At 38.2% G+C, this 22635-nt stretch overlaps 1 protein-coding gene across 8 annotated transcripts in view; it reads right to left on the reverse strand.

The window, feature by feature from the left end:
- The window catches only part of LOC124596463 (zinc finger protein OZF-like), a 170016-nt gene that overhangs the window by 35892 nt on the left and 111489 nt on the right, over positions 1 to 22635 (reverse strand). For 7 of the 8 annotated variants that reach the window (XM_047135606.1, XM_047135598.1, XM_047135605.1 and 4 more), the window contains one exon: positions 16337 to 21574. The exons of the other annotated variant lie outside the window; for it this stretch is intronic. In XM_047135606.1, coding sequence (XP_046991562.1) covers positions 20448 to 21574 — 1127 coding nt within the window. In that variant the 3' untranslated portion in view covers positions 16337 to 20447. Of the gene's footprint in view, positions 1 to 16336; positions 21575 to 22635 lie in introns of those variants that run through there. 8 annotated transcript variants of the gene reach the window in all.

Genomic DNA, 22635 nt, shown 5'->3' on the forward strand with positions numbered 1-22635 from the left:
CTTTGATGTAGTAATATTTTAAATTTTACTTACAGGTTGCAGTGAGAATTTTATACATATTATGTTTCTGTTTGGTTTTTGGTGCTGTTCCTCTTGTTATTATTGCCACATGGGGTTTTTGTTTTCCACATTTCACAGCACTAGGAACTGAACACTTGTTTTGATGCAATGTTTTGGTTTGTATTCCTGACTGTTGGATGTTATTGCCAGCTTTTGAGTGTAATTGAGTGTAATTTTTTAGATGTGTGTGATCCGTTTGTGTGTGTGTGTGTGTGTGTGTGTGTGTGTGTGTGAAATAGTATTTGTTTTGGTGAGCTTTCTTTTCTTTTATCAAGTGTAGTAGGGAGTCTATACTGATGTATGTGTGCACATTTATCACATGTTTGTTTTCAGCAATGGCTTTCTGAATGTGGAAGTTTTCTTGTATTTGTGTAAGGTATTTGTAATGGTGGTTTATTTTCATTTCTCGTTTCATGTTTGTAGGCTGGTGGTAATGGTATTCTAAATGTTTTGCAAATGTGGAATGGTTTGTTTCGTACTTGTGACACCTCATATGTTCTTTGTAACGTGTTTTAAAATTCCTGCATGTCATGCCTATGTACACTGCATCACAACTTTGATATTCAAGTTTATATTTTCCTGATCCCTGGAATTTATCCCTCTTGGTAGTAGGTGTGATTGGAGGATTTCCCCAGTCTTATATGCTATTTGAAAGCCCTGTCTCTTTAGTATGTTTGCCACTCTGTGTGTTAATTTATGTGTGTAAGTAATAGTGTACCATCTGCTTTATTCTGTGTGATGCTGTCATTGTTTGTGATTGTTGAGTGTGTTTGTGAGTTTGTAGATTGTATCCTAGAAGTGTTCTGTTTGTTTTGTATTTGTGTTTATATTTTTTTATCGAGTCTGTCTACTACATGTGTGTATTACCCATTGTTCCTAGCTATTTGTTTGATTGTACTCATTTCTTTTTCATAGTTTTTCTTGCTGAGAGGGATCGTGTTTAATCTATATAATGTATGTCTTAGTGCTGCAAGCTTATGATTGTGGGGATGATAAGATATGGAATGTAGTATTGTATCTGTGGCTGTTGATTTTCTAAAGATCTTAAATTATGTTTGCCGTTTTGTTTCGTTATTGTTATGTCAAGAAAATTTATTTGATTGACTTTTTCTTTTTAAAGTGTGAATTTTGTGTTCTGATGTGCTTCGTTGATTTCCAAGTGGAGTTCATCTATTTTTTCATTTGGCTCATCTGCCAGACAAATAATGACGTGCACATATCTCTACCAATATATGATTTTAAAACTTTCATTAGTGGTTATCTTTTTAAATATCTGATTTTCGAGATGACTGATGAAAGTTTTTGCTAATGTTCCTGATATTGATTCTTGAACTGAAAGTAGTTTTGTTCAGTTGTCAGTCTGAGCGTATTTGTTATTTCTTGGCAACACAGACCAAAACATCACATCAAAACAAGTGTTCAGTTCCTGGTGCTGTGAAATATGGAAAACAAAACCCCAAGTGGCAATTATAAGAAGAGGAACAGCACTGAAAATGCAACAGAAACACAATATGTAGAAAACTGTCCACGCAACCTATAACTAGAATTCAAAATGTTACTACGTCATAGCAAAAATCAATTGCCAGAACTGTTTGTAACCAATAGGTACATTGCCCCAAAATGTAAACTAAGTAGTTATAATGTGTACATATTCCGGGCAAATGAAGATGCCTTTCAGAGAATACATTTGAAATACATGTTGTTGTGGTCTTCAGTCCAGAGACTGGTTTGATGCAGCTCTCCATGCTACCCTATCCTGTGCAAGCTTCTTCATCTCCCAGTACCCACTGCAACCTACATCCTTCTGAATCTGTTGAGTGTGTTCATTTCTTGGTCTCCCTCTACGATTTTTACCCTCCACGCTGCCCTCCAATACTAAATTGGTGATCCCTTGATGCCTCAGAATATTCCCTACCAGCCGATCCCTTCTTCTAGTCAAGTTGTGCCACAAATTTCTCTTCTCTCTAATTCTATTCAGTAACTCCTCATTAGTTATGTGATCTGCCCATCTAATCTTCAGCATTCTTCTGTAGCACCACATTTCGAAAGTTTCTATTCTCTTCTTGTCCAAACTATTTATTGTCCATGTTTCACTTCCATACATGGCTACACTCCATACAAATACTTTGAGAAACAACTTCCTGTCACTTAAATCTATACTCGATGTTAACAAATTTCTCTTCTTCAGAAATGCTTTCCTTGCCATTGCCAGTCTACATTTTATATCCTCTCTACTTCGACCATCATCAGTTATTTTGCTCCCCAAATAGCAAAACTCATTTACTAGTTTAAGTGTCTCATTTCCTGATCTAATTCACTCAGCATCACTCGACTTAATTCGACTACATTCCATTATCCTCATTTTTCTTTTGTTGATGTTCGTCTTATATCCTCTCAAGACACTGTCCATTCCGTTCAACTGCTCTTCCAAGTCCTTTGCTGTCTCTGACAGAATTACAATGTCATTGGTGAACCTCAAAGTTTTTATTTCTTCTCCATGGATTTTAATACCTACTCCTAATTTTTCTTTTGTTTCCTTTACTGCTTGTTCAATATACAGATTGAATAACATTGGGGAGAGGCTATACCCCTGCCTCACTTCCTTCCCAACCACTGCTTCCCCTTTCATGCCCCTCAACTCTTATAACTGCCATCTGGTTTCTGTACAAATTGTAAATAGCCTTTAGCTCCCTGTATTTTATCCCTGCCGCCTTCAGAATTCGAAAGAGTGTATTCCAGTCAGCATTGTCAAAAGGTTTCTCCAAGTCTACAAATGCTAGAAACGTAGGTTTGACTTTTCTTAATCTAGCTTCTAAGATAAGTCGTAGGGTCAGTATTGCCTCACATGTTCCAACATTTCTCCAAAATCCAAACTGATCTTCCCCGAGCCCAGCTTCTACCAGTTTTTCCATTCGTCTGTAAATAATTCGTGTTAATATTTTGCAGCCATGGCTTATTAAACTGATAGTTCTGTAATTTTCACATCTGTCAACACCTGCTTTCTTTGGGATTGGAATTATTATATTCTTCTTGAAGTCTGAAGGTATTTCACCTGTCTCACACATCTTGCTCACTAGATGCTAGAGTTTTGTTAGGCCTGGCTCTCCCAAGGCTATCAGTAGTTCTAAAGGAATGTTGTCTACCACCGGGGCCTTGTTTTGACTTGGGCCTTTCAGTGCTCTGTCAAACTGAGACATGATCTCTCAAGTTATCTCAGTATGGTTGATTAATGGTGTGCTTCCAGATGAACTGCTAACTTCTTGTTTTTGTTTTATGCACAATATTTCAACAACTGACCCAACAATGTTCATACAGTGGTATGTCTTCCTGTTATATGTACTTGGTGCCAGGTGTCCAATCAGACTGTGAACTGTTGTTGTTGTCAGGCGACTATTTATAACTGAGTTTGGTTCTGAATTCAGCATTTGATGCTCTTTTGTTTTTCAAAGCCTGCACTGACATTCCATGATATGCAAATTCTCTCAGCTGAGCATGTTGCCAGTGACAGATACAGAAAAACCTCAAGGAGGGGGCACTAAAGATATCTTGAGCTACCTTTACTTTTATCACAATTAAAAAAATCAAGTCACATGCAAAGTTTAAGAAAGTTTTATTTAAACTTATTATAAACATATACAAGACATGCCATCTTATGATGTAAAAAGTTACAATTGTGGTGCTCTTCCTTAAATGATGAATTCTATGTGCCTATTCTTCCTGGCAAATTGGTTATTTAAATCATCAATACAGCAATCAAAGTTAGGGTGAGTGTTCAACAGAGCTAAGCAAATTCTTCCATTGTTGACCTCAGCTATATCTTTGCATGCTGCAATAATGAAAAACTTCTTTCTACTGTAGCAAAAGGTACAGGTAGACAAGCAAATATTTTGTACAAAGTAGGATAGTCAGATCTAGGACAAACAGACAACACTTGCATAATAGAATCACAATCATTACGAGTGTTTATGCTCGTTTGCTTGTATTGAAGAATCACTCCCATTAGTCTCTTTTTAGTCACAAAACAGTAGAATATTCGTGACTTTTCTTGAACAAATGCCAGACAGAATAACGTATTGAGAGCACTAGAATAGCCACGACTTTTCTCGTAGGTATGTTTTAGCTATCTATGTGCCAGAAAGAAACTTATAAAATACGATGACACGGATTCGTGTGCTATATAGGAAAGTACGATTACTCGATAATTTGATTCAGCCGAGTCAACTGGTGAAAGAAACAAACAAATAGTATGCAGGCCAACTGGCGGAGGCAGTGCGGGTGACCCCTCAAAGGGGGGGAGGTGCGCGCCTTCCATGTGTATTTGCCAGCGCATGCTGCTGCCATTCTAGGGGGGGATACCAGGGCTATTTTAGTGCTGATTTTAAATTTTTTTCTACTTAAAACTTTTACTTCTAACACTCCAGTACTAGCTCTTGTGACCTACAGGCCAGGGAAATTCATTATCTCAGTACAAATGATGTCTGTTCCACAAAAATCCTGACAGATGAAGTTTCCTCACACTACATCTGTGCAAGGCTTGAATTTTCAGCAAAGCTTGAGATCTTTCCCTTCTAATGGTTCTCAGATTTTGCTCCACTACTGATAAGACATCTGATGGCCAGTGGTTTGGTCTGTAACTCCAGGGTGGCTCCACTGTAATCTGTACTTGACTTTATATCCAAGTTTTACCTGTTATACCTTTTGACTCACTTTTATCTCCATTGGATGCCCACTCCTTTGGAGACTGCTCCACACATCTACAAACTGTAATCAGTGGGCTAGCCCACATTTTGGTCCACAAAAAAGGTCACATTTATTTTGTGCCGAGCTTTGCTATGAAACAGATGTCAGTACTTGCTGGGGCCACTACTACCTGGACATGCCCTGAGGTGCACCATCAACACAACCTCCCCAGGGCCTTGCTTTGCTATGAAACAGATGTCAGTACTTGCTGGGGCCACTACTACCTGGACATGCCCTGAGGTGCACCATCAACACAACCTCCCCAGGGCCTTGCTGGCTACCCAGAGCTAGGTTGGTGTATTTCACCGCTCGTGTCAGGCAAAGTCCAGCTGGTCACACTACAATGGATTGCCAGTCAGCCCTGTTATATTCTGGAGTTCATGCCACCAGTGTGGCACAACTAGCCAAACTGTGCTGCCCATCGACCACCTGGTGCCTGTCCACGTGTTTCTTCACCTTCCTACAGCCTGCTGTAGCACCACTACTCCCTGCCTGAGGGTCTTGTATTCATCCTTGGGATCATACCCGTCATGTCATCATCTGATTTAAGTGCCACTAAAGGAACATGGTGGAGCTACTAACCTCCCCCCTCCCTCTCCTCCTGATGGAAACTTCCGGAACACCTAGAGCTTTTAAAAAGATAAATGTATTTTTCTTTTGTGTGCTGCTTTCCAAGAATGGTGTAGCCACGGATGAACAACACACCCATTTTATGCATGCAGTTGGTGGGTAGTGCAGAAGTGAGCAGTAGTGACTCACTCAAAGCTTTGCGAGAACAAGTAGCAGCCTGTTCTCTTAGAAATTTAGAACTGCAAGAGCAGTTGCAGCCAACACAAGTGCCTCCAACTGCTTGAAAGGGACATTAAGATGTTCAGGCAACATTGGATGATTATGCATGGCATGTTGTCAGCCCCTCTTCTGCAATGTAGGCCAGTCTAGTAAACAGTTTTCTTGCCAATACTTCCATTCCTTTCTTTTGGGAAGGGCCTCTGAAAATGTGGCCGCAGTTCAGTAGCATGTGTGTGATTTAGGCCATGTGTGTTCAGGACTCGACAAATTTCAGTTGAATGTTGTGTGTGTGAAGTTGTTAGTAGACGCTCGAACGTACATTGAATCAGTCTAATCCTTGCAAAATGCCAGGAGTTTCAATGTGTTATGGGGCTGACAGAATGGTATACTGATGAAAGAGGTGTAAGCTTCTCCAGCAATAAGTTATTCATCCTTTGACAACAGGCAGGAGAGGATTTTGAAATTTTGCCGACCTGATATGCACAATCTCATGCTTGTGTCATATTATAGCCTGAGCTCAGGCCAAGTGAGGAATGACTCCCTATATGAGGAAGTGAGTAATACATGTATTCATTATGCGGATAACCCACATATTAGTCCACCTGGTTAGCTGAGTGGCAACGTACCATGCAGCGGACCTGGGTTCGCTTCTTGGTGGGGTGCTCAAGGACTGGGTTTCGTGTTATCATCATCATCATCATCATCATCATCATCATCATCATCACCACCATCACCATCATCATCACCAACACGGAAGTCACCCAATGTGGCATCACCTGAAATAAGACTTGCAACCTGGTGGCCAAACTTTCTCAGACGGGCCCTCCAGCCATCAATGCCACATGATCATTTCATTTACCCACAGATTGGGGGTGTCATCCTCGTCTCAAATGAGGTGAGACAAACTGTGTGTGTTGCAGGTGCTTAGGGCATATTCCCAATAATTGTGGTACCCCTTGTTGTACTTGTTGTAGAGAGATGTAGCACCTAAGTGCTGACTGCAACTGATCACAAAACAGACAAAACCAAGACAAGAAAAGATTTCAAAGTTTTAAAAGTAATGAAGTTCACGTCAGGGAATGCCATGGGGGCCAATGTGGTCACCAAATCAAGCTCCAATTAAAATCAGTCAATCCAATTATTTTTTGCAGGTTATTGGAGGTGGAAAATGTGAATGTTGTAGGCAACATTAAAGGCAAATTTGTCATGGTTGTGGTAGGCAAGGACTCTCATGTGAGCTTACTACTTCTACTCCCTTGGGATAAGCAGGTACTGAAGCCACCTTGCTGTCACATTAGTGAACTGGGGGCAGAGATTAACAATCCTTTAGAAACTTGTCATGTTGAGATAGAGATGGGTAGATGAAAATATGATTTTGATATGAGAAGCTCAGAAAAAGACAGCAGGATTTAGATGCCATTCTAGGGAATGATTTCCTGTGCCACTACCGAGGCGTACCAGGCTTCCAAAGACTCAAGCAGAATGAAGTTTTCGACCACGTCTAGGTTCACATAAAAAGAAGTCTTTGCAAACCCAAAAATATAAACAATGTATTTTATATCCTCTTTTCTGTAGATAATTTTGGAGAGGGAGATGTTGTGGTTTTATGTGCAACAATGCTGACTGTACACAAGAGAAAGCAGCATCAGAAGTTTAAAATAAAGAAACATTGTTGCTCATCTAAGAAGTGTATGCAATCATGCCATCCCTCAGAATCTAGTTAAAAGATAAATTAATTCATTTATCCAATCTGAACAGAAACTCGTTCTGCCTGGTGTTGGACGAAGTCATGTGACTGTTTGAAAAAAAAAAAAAAAGCAGTATTTACCAGCCACAAGTTTAGCACTGTATGAAATTCTGACACAGAATGTATGGTTAATAGCTGAAAAGCCTTATTACATCCTTTGTCATTTACAACCGGCTGTGGACGATAACAAACAACAGTAGTTAGAGGCCAGAATATTACGTCTTCCCTCTAGCCCCTCAGCACTGTTTGTAATTCCTGTGCACAAGAAATGCATTAATGGTGAGAAACCTTACTGCCTTTGTGTTGATATGCAAGCAGTGAATTGGGTAACTACCCCCAACACACATCCAGAGCCTTGTATTCGTGAAACACTTGGCTGATCAGGAAACTGCAAATATTTTACCACCTTAGTTATGAAATCAGACTATCATTAAATTCTAAATGCACTTCAAGACAGACTTAAAATGACATTTGTCACATATTCTAGACTATGTGAGTTTCTTAGAATGTATAGTTTGAGAAATGCATCCACCACTTTTCAGCAGTTTGCAGACTTTTTACTGTATGTGTTGAAACCCACCATGTGTTTAATATATCTTGATGATATGAGTGTCTTTTCGAGGATGATAGACAAGAGCATCTGAGAAGCATATTACTGCATTTACAAATTGACAATTTAAGTTTAAAGTTGGCGTAGGGCTTTTTTCTAGTGTTTCAGGAGAAATATCAGGACCATATTATCAGTTATACTGGAGTAAAAACAGATCCGCGTTTCATGGAAGCTGTCAATAATTTCTTTCACCCAAAGATGTGAAAGAACTGCTGTCATTCCTTGGTCTCACTAATTTGTACAAGATTACACCACTGTCAAGATGCCTTTAACAAAATTACTGAAAAAAGGAATACCAATCAACTGGGCCACAGAATATCATTCAACAATGAATCAAATTCAAGATATTCTGACCAAATCACTTCTATCATTCATTCATATTTTGAAAAAAAACTGTTCTTTTATCCTGCAACGACAGTGATTATGCCATCGGTGACAGTGAAAAGAAATCAGGTGGTTACGCATCCCACCAGATCAATGAAGAAGAAATTAATTATAATACAGCTGAGGAAGAGTTGATGGGCTTCCTGTATAGTAGACATTTCACAGCAGTCACTGATTATACTGCCATACTATGGCTCTTAAATTTAAAAGACCCAAGTTGGTTGGCATGATGGACTTTAAGGATGAGCAGATACGAATATATGGTTCCCCACATGCCTAGAGAAATGCATCAACATACTGATTCCCTAAGCCACACTGATTCCCTAAGCAGAAAAGTTCGTGCATTACAAGGAGATGCGGTTCCTACCAGTGAGTTAATGGTAGCTCTCTCTTTCTATACACAGGTGCAAAAGTAAAGAAAAATTAAAAATTTATGGCATATCCTCTTGATTTACTCCCCCCCCTCCCCCCCCCCCCAAAAAAAAATAAATCATTAAAGCATTAAAGATCTTAATGTCAAAACATTCAAGCAAATGCCTCACTTATGTACAGTTGTTTGCCTTAAGATTATTTTCTTTTTTCTTTACTTCATCAGCACAAAACGTTACCAGTATTGATCATTATATAAGACAGTTATGACCTGTATCAATAAATTTGAGTCATTTATATGTGTGTGCTTAATCAGAAGGCCATTCCCAACAGCTCAGTAACAATATCATTTCTCAGCTTCCACCTATAATGTAATTCCTTTATCTTACATGTTGGCAAATTTTTCATATCTTTGACATGAAAGCACAGCACATATTTGTTTTAGATAGTTTTGATAAACAGCATTCCAAAATGACTGAGTATCTTAACCGAATCAGAAGATCACAATACTTCAGCTAATCTTCTGAAAAAGAACAGAGTTTTAATTAATGTGACATAATTTAATCAGTAATATGAAAACACTGATTACTTTTCATACGCATGTTCTACAAAATACAATTCCAGATCCATATTCCTCAGATCTACGGATACTGATGGATATTTATTTCAGTAATATTATGGCCAATTTTGTTGTTTTGTGCGTCTACAGTTACCATCCTCACATCATATCGGATCAATCATATTTTAAATTTTATTTCAATGAACAAGGAATGGGCTTCCTGTTATATTAGGAATCACTACATTACACAGTAAATTTGCATCCAACATTAATTAAGAACTAATAAGGTTAAGAGTCATGTCGGCATTGTGATGTATAGTTTACTTTGAACGACAACCGAGGTTTGGTGGTTGAAGGTAGAGACAGTTTGAGTGTTTCATGGGCAGATGCTATGTGTGGATGTGTAACCGAGATCTTAAGAGTGGCAACACTGATTGTACCGATACGGGAATTGTCTGACAGTGTCAGTGCGTGTGTACAATTTCATTCTGCAGTGATAAAAAGATGCGTTTCACTATGCAAAGAATTTTATCACTGACCATATAATGAATCAAAACTCAAAACCTGAAAACCCAAGGACCTGCACCTTAACACAAGACAATGAAGCTAAATAGCAGAACATACGTATGCTACCCACAATGGTCATGGATTTAATGATTTACTCATTTATATTACAAATTGTTAAGGGAACAGTTCAAAGACCAACGAAAATTTGGTAGATCCCAAGCTCACAGAAGCCAGTCCACATTGCCCATCAAAGATTAGTGTAATATACCTGTATATGTAAAAACTTACTGTTTGCAATATTTTGGTGAATGACAAGTTATTAATTTCTGTTACCTAATGCTAATGAGTTTTCTTCAGATTGTATCCATAGTGATAAATGACACAAATTCTTGAAAGTGTAGTTTGAAATCTGGAATACATCATATTTGAGAAAAGACAGTCTGAAATGTAAGTACTAGTCACACAATTTCATTTATCAACAGACAGGTTATGGTGCCATTTATGAGTTATTTAACACTCCCAATATTAAGTTTGGGGTTGAAAGGGTGTTAAACTGACCAAGACCTATAGGAACCATAGGAAAAGAGACTGGGACTTGTACACAAATATAGGAAAGATCTAAACTCATACTCGTCTGAATTTACAACTGTGGTAAGAAATCCAGTGGATTAAAAATATTTGGCAGATAAAGTACTGTCTGCCTTCATGACATCACACTTAGACAGCTGTCGAATCAGCAGGAAATACACGAACAAAAATCCATTGCTGAACAAGAACCTCGAATGGCAATGTAAGGAGGTAAGAAGACTTTGTAAGAATGGAAGGATAATGGGAAAAATATCAGGAGAATCTTGCTATACAGTGTACAGTCTTGCTATTAAGCAAGCAAACAATCATCCTGGGAGGTATTGTGTGAGGAGGTAGAATGTACAGCTGTCAGGGCCAGACGTCACAAAATTCTCACAAGAAAACCAAAAAAATCCAGGAGGTACACTAATGGAGGAGGATGGGATGAATACAAGGGAAGCTCACAAGACACTGGATGTGCTCCTCATGCTTACTTCCCTCAATGCACTTTGATAATAATACAGGCAAAGATTCAGTCTCAGTGAAATACTGATTTACAGTAACCAGTGGGAGATCTGCGAATCTTCCAGAGAATGTGTTGACTTCAAAGAACTCCAATGGATAGTGGAAATGTTTCAGCCGTTCAAGTCACCAGGCCCAGGTGGAATTTCACTCTATTTAACAAGCAGGAATGAGATCAGTCAGACTCCTGTGCAGACTATTTAGAGTCAGTCTAGCTGCAGGAGTTGTTCCTAATGCTTGGAGGGCTGATTTGATTTGAACAGGGAGATAAAAACAATGACAGGTCTTGTCCCCTCTTGCCCACACCAAAACAGGATTTATTCTATGGTTTCACTCAATGTGATTCTAAGAAAGCCAACGAGTACCCTTGAAGAGTAGCAGGAGACCCTTTACTAGTCCCTTATTAGACACAATTTCTTCAGGACTTTGACCTCCATTGGAAGAGTGTGGGTGGTGCAGTTTCTTCTCTTCACCACACAGTCCACAGTTATAGGCTCATTTCTCTATACCCATCACACGTAGGTTTTTCTTGAAGTTCCCATTAGTCCTCCCATGGGTTTAACCTGTCTCCTGTTCAAGCTCAGAATTGCAGAACTTTTGTTAAAACATGGCATAATTAGCTTGCCACACCATGTTTTTGTTTTTGGTTCATAGTCCTGGCCCAGTTTCAAAGTTTTGACTTAATCAGCACCTTAGTGACAGCTTATGGTGCAATAAATGGAGTCATCACTTCTTTCCTAGACAGAAGTTCCCGTTCCAGTTTGTTCACTGCCAATGACTCCTGTATGACCAGGGACCCACAGCAGATTCACCTCTCGACTTCCCCTTTTAGGCATTCTGGAATGATATTTGATCTTGTTGCAGGGGTTCATGAAGAGGCTTTAGAGGTACCCCTAGATACTTCACTATTGCCTCTACAGCTAGAGTTTGATTGTGAAGCTTAAGATTCCAACACATGCATTCCATGTGCTTCCTCATAAATTGTATTACAAAAGTTTTCTTTGAGCTGCCCTTTGGACACTGTTTCCTGCACCAGTTTTGCACAATGTTCAATGCACATTGTACCATTGTTCTAATAGTACTAGCAAATTTGCCAAGTATTACTATGACTAAGTCATCTCCATATTCTTGGCAAAAGTAGCCTCTTGTATTTAGCTCTTCAATGAGTTCAATCACCGCTAGGTTCCACAGTAGTGGGAACAAAACCCACCTTGTAGCCATCCTTAGGTTGTGCTGATCACAATTTTCTCATTCATCGTGGTGGCTTCCACTTTTCTTCTGTGCAACACAGTCTTAATCCACTTAAATATAGTTTTCAATCTAAAGCCAGGAAGAACTGACCACACCAATGACAAGGATATGAAACCAATCACTATGTCCTCCATTCTTCTGAAGAGGACTTGTTTGGAAAGTAGAAAGAACTTTCCACTTTAGAAAATTACTTTCTGCATCTTCCTGTATACTGAAGGGGCTTTTAGCAATACAATCCTTGAATCCACAGTTTGAGCTGCAGAAGACTATGGCATTAAAACCACTGTGTGTAGATGGATTAAGACCAGACTGAGTAGATGAAACATAGAAGCCACAATGACGCATGATCATTGCATGAGGTCTTAATCCCACTGTTGTGGAACCTGGTGGTGAATGAACTTATTAAAGGTACTGAGTTTTGCCAAGGATACACACATGACTTACTCATAATAATATATGCGAAATTTTCAAGTACCATTAGAACAATGGTACAATGCAGTCTGAACACTGCACGAAACTGGTGTAAGAAACAGGATCTAAAGGTCAGTCCCAGGAAAACTGTTCTTGTACTGCACACAAGGAAGCATATCTGGGCCATGCTCTCTACAATTCATCTGTTTGATGATATATTACCAGTAGATGGTGTAGCGAAGTATTTAAGGATAACCCTGGATGTGAAACTAACTTGGACCCCTCACATAAACAACATACAGTCTGTGTAGTAAGAGTGTGGTCATCATTATGCACAGGTGGTAAAAGATATCATCTTAGTTCTTTCACAGTCCAATAGCGGGAAAATGTGTCCTTTATGCAATGTCTATAATGCATTAATTTACTCTGAACTTTTAAGTGAGATACAGAGGAAGAGACATAAGTGCAGCTAACACGTCGCGTTTTGAGGCTGAGTTTGTAGCCACCCCAAAGGTCCGAAAATGAGTCATGCTGCAGCATCTAGATACACGGGGAAATTAAAGTCATTTATACAAAAGTGGGTAACACACTATAAATTGGTAATAATGTGGGTGACTTTGATAATCCTCTGCACTCATGTGTATTCTTGTGTATTTCAGTAAAGGATTCAAAGTAAACTAGTGCTTCATGGACACTGCATGAGGGATGAAAGTTCCCTCTAATGGGCTATGAAATAATTAATGCGACATCTTTTACCATCTGTGTGTAATGTCGACCACACTCTTACTTAACAGGTTGTAAATTCCAAGGCAAAATGTGCACTCATATATGCTGGAAGGACACATGGAAAAAACTGGGATCCAAGTCCTAGGGGCATGTACTAGATACACAACTCTGTGATAAGCCCTATAACAACTTATAGGGCTCCATTATAGTGGAATAAAGTAGAATAGAAAGTGGCTGCTAATGAGCTCAGGAAGTTGCAAAGATTGGTCTGCCTATCCGTAACAGGTGGAATTAACAGCACATCCACTTCTGCTATGGAGACCATCTGGGCATGTTCCCATTGCATCTTTGGGTAACAATGGAGGCAGAATCAGGGTCAACAGATTAGAAACAAGAAATCTCTAGGATATTCAGTCCCACACAAATATAATGAATGTTGTAAATATAGAACTCGGCTGCAGAAAAGCACACATTGTTTCTGTCCTCAAGTTGGGGAAATAATCTAAAGAGCCAAAGAATATTTGTAACATCTCACTTTTGTGCCACCTGTATAAAGTCTTTGAGAGAATCATACTGACTACGACTACATCAAGTTTGGATGGAAAGACCACTTCAGAGCAAGCTAGCTTTACACCAGGGATGTCAGACTCTGGCAAGGTCTTTAACCTTAGTCAACACATAAATGATGGGTGTGAGGAAAAAGTTAATGACAGGTACAGCTTTTATAGCCCTCTGTGCTGCATATGACACTGTGAATCATTAAAATGCTTATCTAAAAGCTATACGAGATAACAAAACTGACAAATGTAATCAGAGGTTCGCTCCAAAGTGGAAGATTCTATGTAGTTCTGCAAGGTTGGGAGAGTACTACGATCTCAACTGTTTCAAGCTGAATACAGGAAACACACACACACACATGTTAAAAAACAGAGGCGCTAAAGGGAAACTGAATACCATGTAGTGAGGGTTGGAAATTGAGCATTGTGACACCCCAAAATATCTGGGAACTACACTGGACTGCACTCTATGTTTTAGAAAACACTTTATAGGTTTGAAAGGAAAAATATGAAGAAAGAACATCTTGCAAAAGCTGACAGGGTCTACATGTGGAGGATATCCCAAACTTCTCAGATCAACTGGGGATTCTGTTTCCCTGTGTGAGAGTACGGAGTACCAGTTTGGGGAGCACCGGTCCATGCCAGGCATGATAACATGGACTTAAAACAAGTCAATCTGCATAGTTACACCAACCCCAGCCCTGAAGAACTGCCCCTTGGCCAGCACAGCACCCCAAACAATAACAAGCAGAGTGCCAGGAAAAGCAGAATGGGAGAAGCAGATTGAAAACCCTGAACAACTGATGTACAATTATACACCCACAGCACATCGCTTTGCTGGGAAAAGGTTTTTGCAGCAAAAGTTACCATTATCCATCAAAACAGATATTAGATGTATAATTCTGTGGCAAGAAAGTACTTCTAAGCAAGAGGGCTTCACCCAAAGGGAAGAAATTAACTGCAGTTATCACCAACCCTACACTACTTGGAGAACTCTTAACAGATTAAGAATAGGATTTTCAAGGTGCAGAACAAATTTAGTCTCATGGGAGTATGAGAAGACATTACATGCAGTTGTGGAAGAGACAAGACATCTAATCACCTATTCTGGAGTGAGAAAGTGGGACGTGGGACGTCTTCCTTCTGGTCATAGAATGCAAATAATTTGAGGAAATGCCGGCTGAATACACAATAGATTCCAGCTGCTTCAATACACATTTCAACATAATAACTGTAAGTAGGTATCAGTGGAAAAATGAACCACAATAGCGTTCAGGTAACATAGTCTGGTTTACTGACCAGTCGAAAACAGATGAAGGGTATGCAGGGTACAGCCTATACTAGTGAGGAAAGTCAAGCGACAGTGTTCCTGGTGTAGTTATTTGTTATTAGAGTGTGCGCAGAGGTGCTACAAGGATCATAACATTTACATTTATTCAGACTGCTAGCTGAAATCTTTATTAGCCCCTGGAATGAGATCAAAGATTGTCACGGAATGCCAGGAATTTCTCCATGAGGCTAGAAGAAATCAGCTGGGTAAACTAGCTGAGAATCCCTGGCCACTATGTAGCAAGGTGGATGAAACCACACCAATTTTAACCTTCCACTGTGAAGTACTGGAGGCCGTATGACAAAAATTATTTGGGTCAGTAATTCCAGATGAGATTGCGTCTAACAAATACCTAGTAAAGGTACTCCTATAATTCTTCAAGAACACTGACTGACATTACAAGAATGGCAGGGAGAGATACTCCACAACACAATAAACTTAGTGATAGTGTGAGTAACAGGGAGTTAATTCTGATGATGTTTTGTGTCTCTGATCACATCAAATCACTTCCCCATGAGGATTTCTAGTACTTACATGCTTAATTAATTAATGGCCAAGTTTCAGTGGTTTTGATACAATAACACAGACTGCAGTGGAGTCATCAAATCAGTTGAAAGTCAGATCAGTACAGTGTATAAGGTTGATTATTATGAATTCAAACTGCATGATGAACCTTTTAGTTTGAGAAGTAAAAGTTAAGTCAGACTTTCTGTTGGCAGCAGTGTGATGGTCAGTTGCATCGACATGTCTGTCTCGTGTGTCATTCATGTTTGAGTAAGAGGTCGAGTTTCAATTTTACATTGCTAGATGATATCTTAACACCTCAGATCAAATTTACCCAATGGATTAACGATGATGGACAATGTGCCGGGCAGCGTGGATGTGATTTTTAGGTGGTTTCCCAACCTGACTTGTTGCATGCCAGGCTGGTACCCATGCCCTACCTCAGTTTCACGACTTGCAAACAGTTCAAAAAAGTTTACAGACTTTCACATGAAATAACACTAAATGCTGACAGATGGGATACATAAATTCCATCATGGTTGCGGAGGGGGACTAGGTGGCAACAGGAAAGACATCCTACCATCCTCTACCACCAAAAATGCTGAATCCTGATTAACATGCCAATCCTGTCAAGACATGGGGTAAGGAAGGAGGGTTGTCATCTCAGCAAAAGCCATCCATTTTCATTGTTCAAACTGTCTTATGACTGAAATATTATTACATTTTATGACACCTGTGAGCAAGAAAGAAAATAACAAGGTAGTTGTCTTCTGTTGGTTTAAAATTCAAGTGGAAAAAAAATTATAAAAAAGAAGTATAGATAACTTACAATATAATGGTCAATAATTTCTTATAAAATAGCCACACAGAAATTCACATATGCATTTTGTCCATCATTGCTTTCCATTTACAGATAAAAGTTTTCAGGCTTTTAGGCTGCATTAAATTACTCTTCACTAAAATACTTGCTGCTTCAATCCCTCGGCAACAATCTTTTACAGGACAGTTCATTCACTCATTTTAGGTGTCCTCTGGTGGCTCACCACTGTTGAAAAACAATGGCGTATTTTCTTATGAAAATGCTGTTTTCCCAAGTTTTTTCAGAGAAATGGAGTATTTGTGCAAAAATCTTACACTGCTATTGGTGGACCATTGTCATTGGGTACATGCTAAAAGAAGTGTGGGAACTTTATCAAATTACTGAGTGTGTTTCCTGATAGTCATTTATGTTCCTCGCATGCTATGGCTACATTTTTACTTCCTTTTGTGGCAGGTAGCCATGAAGTCCACAAGCCTGTAGCCATCATCATCTCTATCAGTCATTAGCTCATTCTTCTACGTTTCAACTGCCACACAGAGTTTCCTTTTACAAGTATTACTTTTTTTAGCTAGAACTCTCATGTTATTAAAATCTATAACTTTGTCATGTTCACCTTGGTGCTCCAGTGCTGCAGATTATACCCTTTGTCGTAAATGTGTGTGGCATTCATGCTCTTTAACATATTACTTTATTGTGTTCCCAGTCTTGCCAGTATATTCTTTGTCACAACCACATATCACTTCAATTTCTGCAGTGTAGAGTCAATCAATCTTAATCACATCCATTCTAGATAGAAAAAAAGTCTAATTTTGTGTTGACTGAAAAAACGTGATCCTTATGCCATTCTTCCGAACGATTTTTCCTACATAGTTGATTACTCTAGTGATAAATGGTAACAGAATTTGAGTTAGGTTCCTCATTCACCTTGTTTGCATTATTATTATTGACTTCGTCTGAAGGCTCTATTAATGTAAAAATCATTGTATCCATTAACCAACAATTTTTTCCTGAAGAAATCTTGCTTTGATCAGTCTTCTATAGATCAACACATCTCGGAGCAGGAGGTCAGCCTCACTATCTCCAAGGGGAATGTTATTTAGGAAACTGTGTAATTTATATAGCTCTTCTTTGCATGATCATACAACAAATATGTCATCACATACTGCACTGGTTCCAAATTTTTCTTGGACCTTTACCCTTGAACGAGATCATATAGAGATCAATGCCCTCATGAGTTCAGTACCTCAGGGAAGTTTAGATTTTTTGAACATCCCTATTTTTAAAACTACACGGAAATGCATATTTCATTAAAGTTCAACAAATGAAATATTTTTCTAGGCATTATATTAAGCCAAGAAATAATGAATGTCAGTAACATTTTTGCTAATATTTATTTTTCACAATCTTCTTCAGATTCAGTTTGGTGTCGGCCAATGCACATTGTAAATCATCTTCCAAATTCAATTGGTTCCTCACTTTTGTTTTCATTGCCACCCCATTTGCAAATCTGCTTTCAACTCTGTAAGGTGTGGCAAACGGAATCAGGCTTTTTCTTATAATAAAGAATACTCATCACTAATCTTTCACCAAAATGTTGCTAGTTCTGTTTAAGATAAATCTATTTTCAGTGCGTTGTCTTCACTAAAAAATTCTGCTTTGGCTTGAACTTTACTTTCTGAAAATATTCCTTCATTAATGGAAAACAGTCTTAAATCCCAGTCTTGTTTATTCTCCATTTCAGGAAAGTTGATGCTGATAGAATTTTTTACTGATGATAAGTGCTGACTTATTCCATGTGTCAATAACCGTTTTTCTCTATTCGCATTGTACATCTCTATCAGTTCTTGGAGAAGCAAAATATTGAACTTCAACTGTGAATTGCTAAAGCTCAAAGCTGTGAGGAAAACTGGCAGTGTCATCTTGTGCTGTCAAAATAGTCACCATATTTCAAGGAAATCTGAGGTTATATATATATTTATTTCTACAATGATATCTCAAAGATATGCCACTTTGGAAATAAATATATTATCTGTTATTTTGGTATGTTATGTCTATCTCCTTTTCCACCTTTACCATTTCTAGGAAAAAAAAAACTATTTCTTGTCAAAGCTTGAGCACTCTATGCAACATCTTGCCATGTGATAGCCATCACACTTCTGTGAGGAAGAAGTGAACATCAAATTCATTTCCTACCTCTTTCCACAATTCTTTGTGTTTGTTGCAGTACCTCAGATGCAGTTTACAATCTTTGCTGCCTAAGTGAGTACATTCAACAAATTAGGAGGAAGTGCTTTCACTGCCAGAGCATAGCAATGTATAATGCAGTGGCTGAAGGTTGCATTTGGAGCAACTCTTTTCACCAATGTGTGCAATCCAGAGCAAACGCACAACATGGAAGGTGTTCCATGAGTACAAACACCTACCAATGCAATGCTGTAAATTAACAATTTCTCAGCTACTAGTTGGCTCTGGAATAGGAAAACTTCCGCTCACCTTCCTTTGTTTCTCATCTAACAATCTGTGTAGTGAAATCGGAGGCAACAATTGTGCATTCACTTCACGTGTCCGATGATTTACTAGCATTTGGCAAGAAAATGACTGACTAACAAAAGAAGAACGATGAGCAAGCTGGTATCTCGGTGGAGCCAGCAATGGATATGCTGCTCTAAGGAAGTGGTGAGCTGCAGCTAACTGTCATCACTGACAGTGTGTAAATTTCAAACAGTGTCATAAATACATCCGCTGTAACCTCTGCCATGTCTATCATGTGTTAACAATCAAATTTAAAAATGTTAGAATTAGTGCTTATCTAAAACTTACGAGTCTAATTAGGTAGTGAATACTGAACCCTTTCTGTTTTTATCCCTAAAATTCTATTTTACCTCTCAAGGTGTAATTACCCCAAGCTCGGAAACACTGACATTGTGGAACCAGCATAGTTTTAGTTCTGCATTAGTTAATGCCAGTTCCTGGGAATGCTCCCAAAAATGTCAGCTTCTACTGACAACAAAAGTGACCACACAGCATTATCATCAGGATGCTCAAATATTTATTGTTTATATTCAAAACAACTTAACCACGTGCAGATTTTGACCAGTTCACATATATTTATAGCAATTTTGCCTCCGACAAACTACATAGCATCTATTACTGGGATGTCTTTAAAAAAGGCACATTGAAACTCACCAGAATGTCATTTCTGGATATCTTCACTGTGTGTACTCCTTACAACAAATTTTTGAAATCCTTCACAACATTTATAATGAATGTTCGGAATCCCTCAAGAAAGTGTTCATTTTCCCAACCAGATGTTTCAGTTTCTGTGATAAACGACAAACTAAAAAGTACACTGGAAAGTTAACCCTGAACATCCCTCTTTGTCTACCTATGGGAGACCATATATTCTGGGAAAAACAGATATTTGGGGCATCAGAAATTTACGCTTTCTAACCTATGGTATAATACATTTCTTAATTTTTCCCTATGACCTTGTCTGTCAGATCAGAACAACTGTTTCCAGAACCTGAATACTGCAAGTTCAGATGCGACCCACCATTTTTGTAAAGGATTTTTAAAATCACGCATTAAGAAATTTTGGCTTCATGGCTACCTGCCATCAAGCAAGTAAATGTTATCAGGAAGCCACCTCAGTGGCAAGAAAACAATGATATTATAATAATGTATCCTCCTTCCTATTTCCTTATCAGTTATCAGTATTTACCATTAGCAGCTTCAAAACTTTTTTATCCAAAAACTGCACTACTCTGAAAAAGTGAGAAGAAACAGTCTTTTGTGTGTGAACATACACTTTCTTTTGACATGTCCATTTGTCTGTCAACCCTGAAGAAGATCCCACACGAGAGATCAAAACATCAAGTATTTAATAATTTTGGAGAGCAATATGATAAGTCCAACAGTTCACAAGATTTTCCTATCAGTCACAGAGGTCACAAAATCCTGTTTTCCTTTTGTCTCTCCCACATAAACATAAGCGTCATCTGTCACTGAAATGCGATTTTAACATATGCCTTTTTACACTACTTCGTTGTGTAAATAACATTCCACAGTGAGTACAACTGAATTGTTTCCCATTGTGTTCTAAAATGTGCCTAGTCAGAGAGGATTTTTGTGCAAAATTCCGCTTACACATATCACATGTGTAAATTACATTTTCATTCTGATATTTATGCTTATACATGTGCCTATTGAAAGCAAATCTATGTTTGAATTCTTTATTACACACAGAGCAAATGAAGCTTTCTCCACCTACATTATCATCATGTTTCATTTCTATATGGTACTTCAATTGGTGTTTAGATGTAAAAGCTGAACTGCAGTGTTCACACTGAAACTTAATTTTCACTGCAGAGTGTACCTTCCTCTTATGTTCATTGAGTTGATAACGTTCTCTGAACTTTGCGTAACACAAGTCACATTCATGTTTCCTTTCTGAGTGAACCATTTTGTGACTCCTTAGTCTTGCATGATTGTGAAACATGGCTCCACAGACATCACACATCCAAGACTTCTCCTTTGCGTGAGTGGCTTTATGATTCTCCAACTGATACTCTGATACAGAACCCTGACCGCAGATGTCACAGCGATATGGCCACTGATTTGTATGTGTCAGTGCATGTGTTCTGAAAGAAGATTCACTGGTAAGGCGTAGACCACAAATGCTACACTTTACGTATGTCTTTTGAACATATGTTTTAATATGCTTTTTCAAAGATCTCACAGTACTATACTCCTTCACACAAAAGAAGCATTTAATTTTTTTTTTCACTGTCTCACTGCAAAGGTATATGCAAACACAACGATGACTGAGAATTTGAAAATACCCAGTCAATACCACTGAGCACTTAGGACACTTGACACATGATGACTCTTCAAATGGACCCAAGCATTGGGGTTCTAGTGCAGTGTTGGAGTCATTGCTTGTCTGACTTGATTTTGAGAGAGGATCTCTCCGAATAGGCTCAGAACATTTTAGTTCGTGAGCAAGACTGTCTTCACTGTTTGTTTCTATGGGTCTCAAGGAAGAGGGTACACTTGCGTTACACATAACTGAGTGTGGAGCATCTAGTTGCTTCACGGCGGAACGTTGTGGTGCTGCATTACCTGTAAGACAAAGATTATTATTACAACATAGGTTCACTGTCCTAGTAATACAGTGCTTCACATATAATTTGAGACAAGAATCTGTGCAGCCTATACATAATACATTTATACGATTATGCAAACAGTGTGTGTAAGCAACGAAGGAGACATGAACAAAGCAGGCTGGGATTATCTAATTTGTTCTTATAGCACTCCTGATCCCAGTAATATTTTTCTTTTATGATCCTTTCTCATGAATAATGGGAATACTATGATTACGCAAAATTATATGCCATATTTCACTAATTTTTTTATGCACACTTGAATTTGCAGTTTTGCTGATGATGATAATGTAAATAGTTCATTTGGAAAGAATTTCTGTAAAGATGTATTCATAATTTACCATACCTGTAAAACAAGTGCTTGTCAACATTCCACTCTGTTATAAAATGTTTGTTTTCAGATTGACTTAGTTTAGTTGAAAGCCCTCATTCTCTACTTTCAGGCAAACATTTTAATTTTTCTAAAAATTTAATAGTTCAATACTTGTTTGAATTCAAAATTTTCGTGTTCCAGAAACACCTGAACTAAAGATGCCAGTGTTTCAATTTTGTAGCCCCTACATTTCTACAACCACAAAATTTTTACTGTTACTTAAATAAACCATCAGACTGTTAATTATTTCAACTAGAATATGTCATTTTCTTGAAAATTCATGCCAAACTTTGGGAATCCAAAAACACATCGAAACTTCTCCTAATAAAGTAGTTCCTGTACTTTTGGCACTTTCTAATTATACAGCTTTTAGATGAAATAATTTATTTAACTTCCTTTTGTATCACTTATTTCTTTTGTGTTAGTATCTGAAATGCAATAGTCTTGTATTATAATTGATGTAGCATGATATATTTACTGGAGCTCAAAAATGTTGCTTAACAATATTTATTTAACAGCTTCCAACAAACAATGCTAATTACACAATATCACTTAATTTTTTCCAAAACAAATAACACAAAGCATTTATAAAAATAAAAAAAATTCAGGGTATCTTGAAACAGCATGTGAATAACAGTGAACCCTCA

The sequence above is a fragment of the Schistocerca americana genome, chromosome 2 (genome assembly GCF_021461395.2).
Source record: "Schistocerca americana isolate TAMUIC-IGC-003095 chromosome 2, iqSchAmer2.1, whole genome shotgun sequence".
NCBI classification, from domain to species: Eukaryota; Metazoa; Arthropoda; class Insecta; order Orthoptera; family Acrididae; genus Schistocerca; species Schistocerca americana.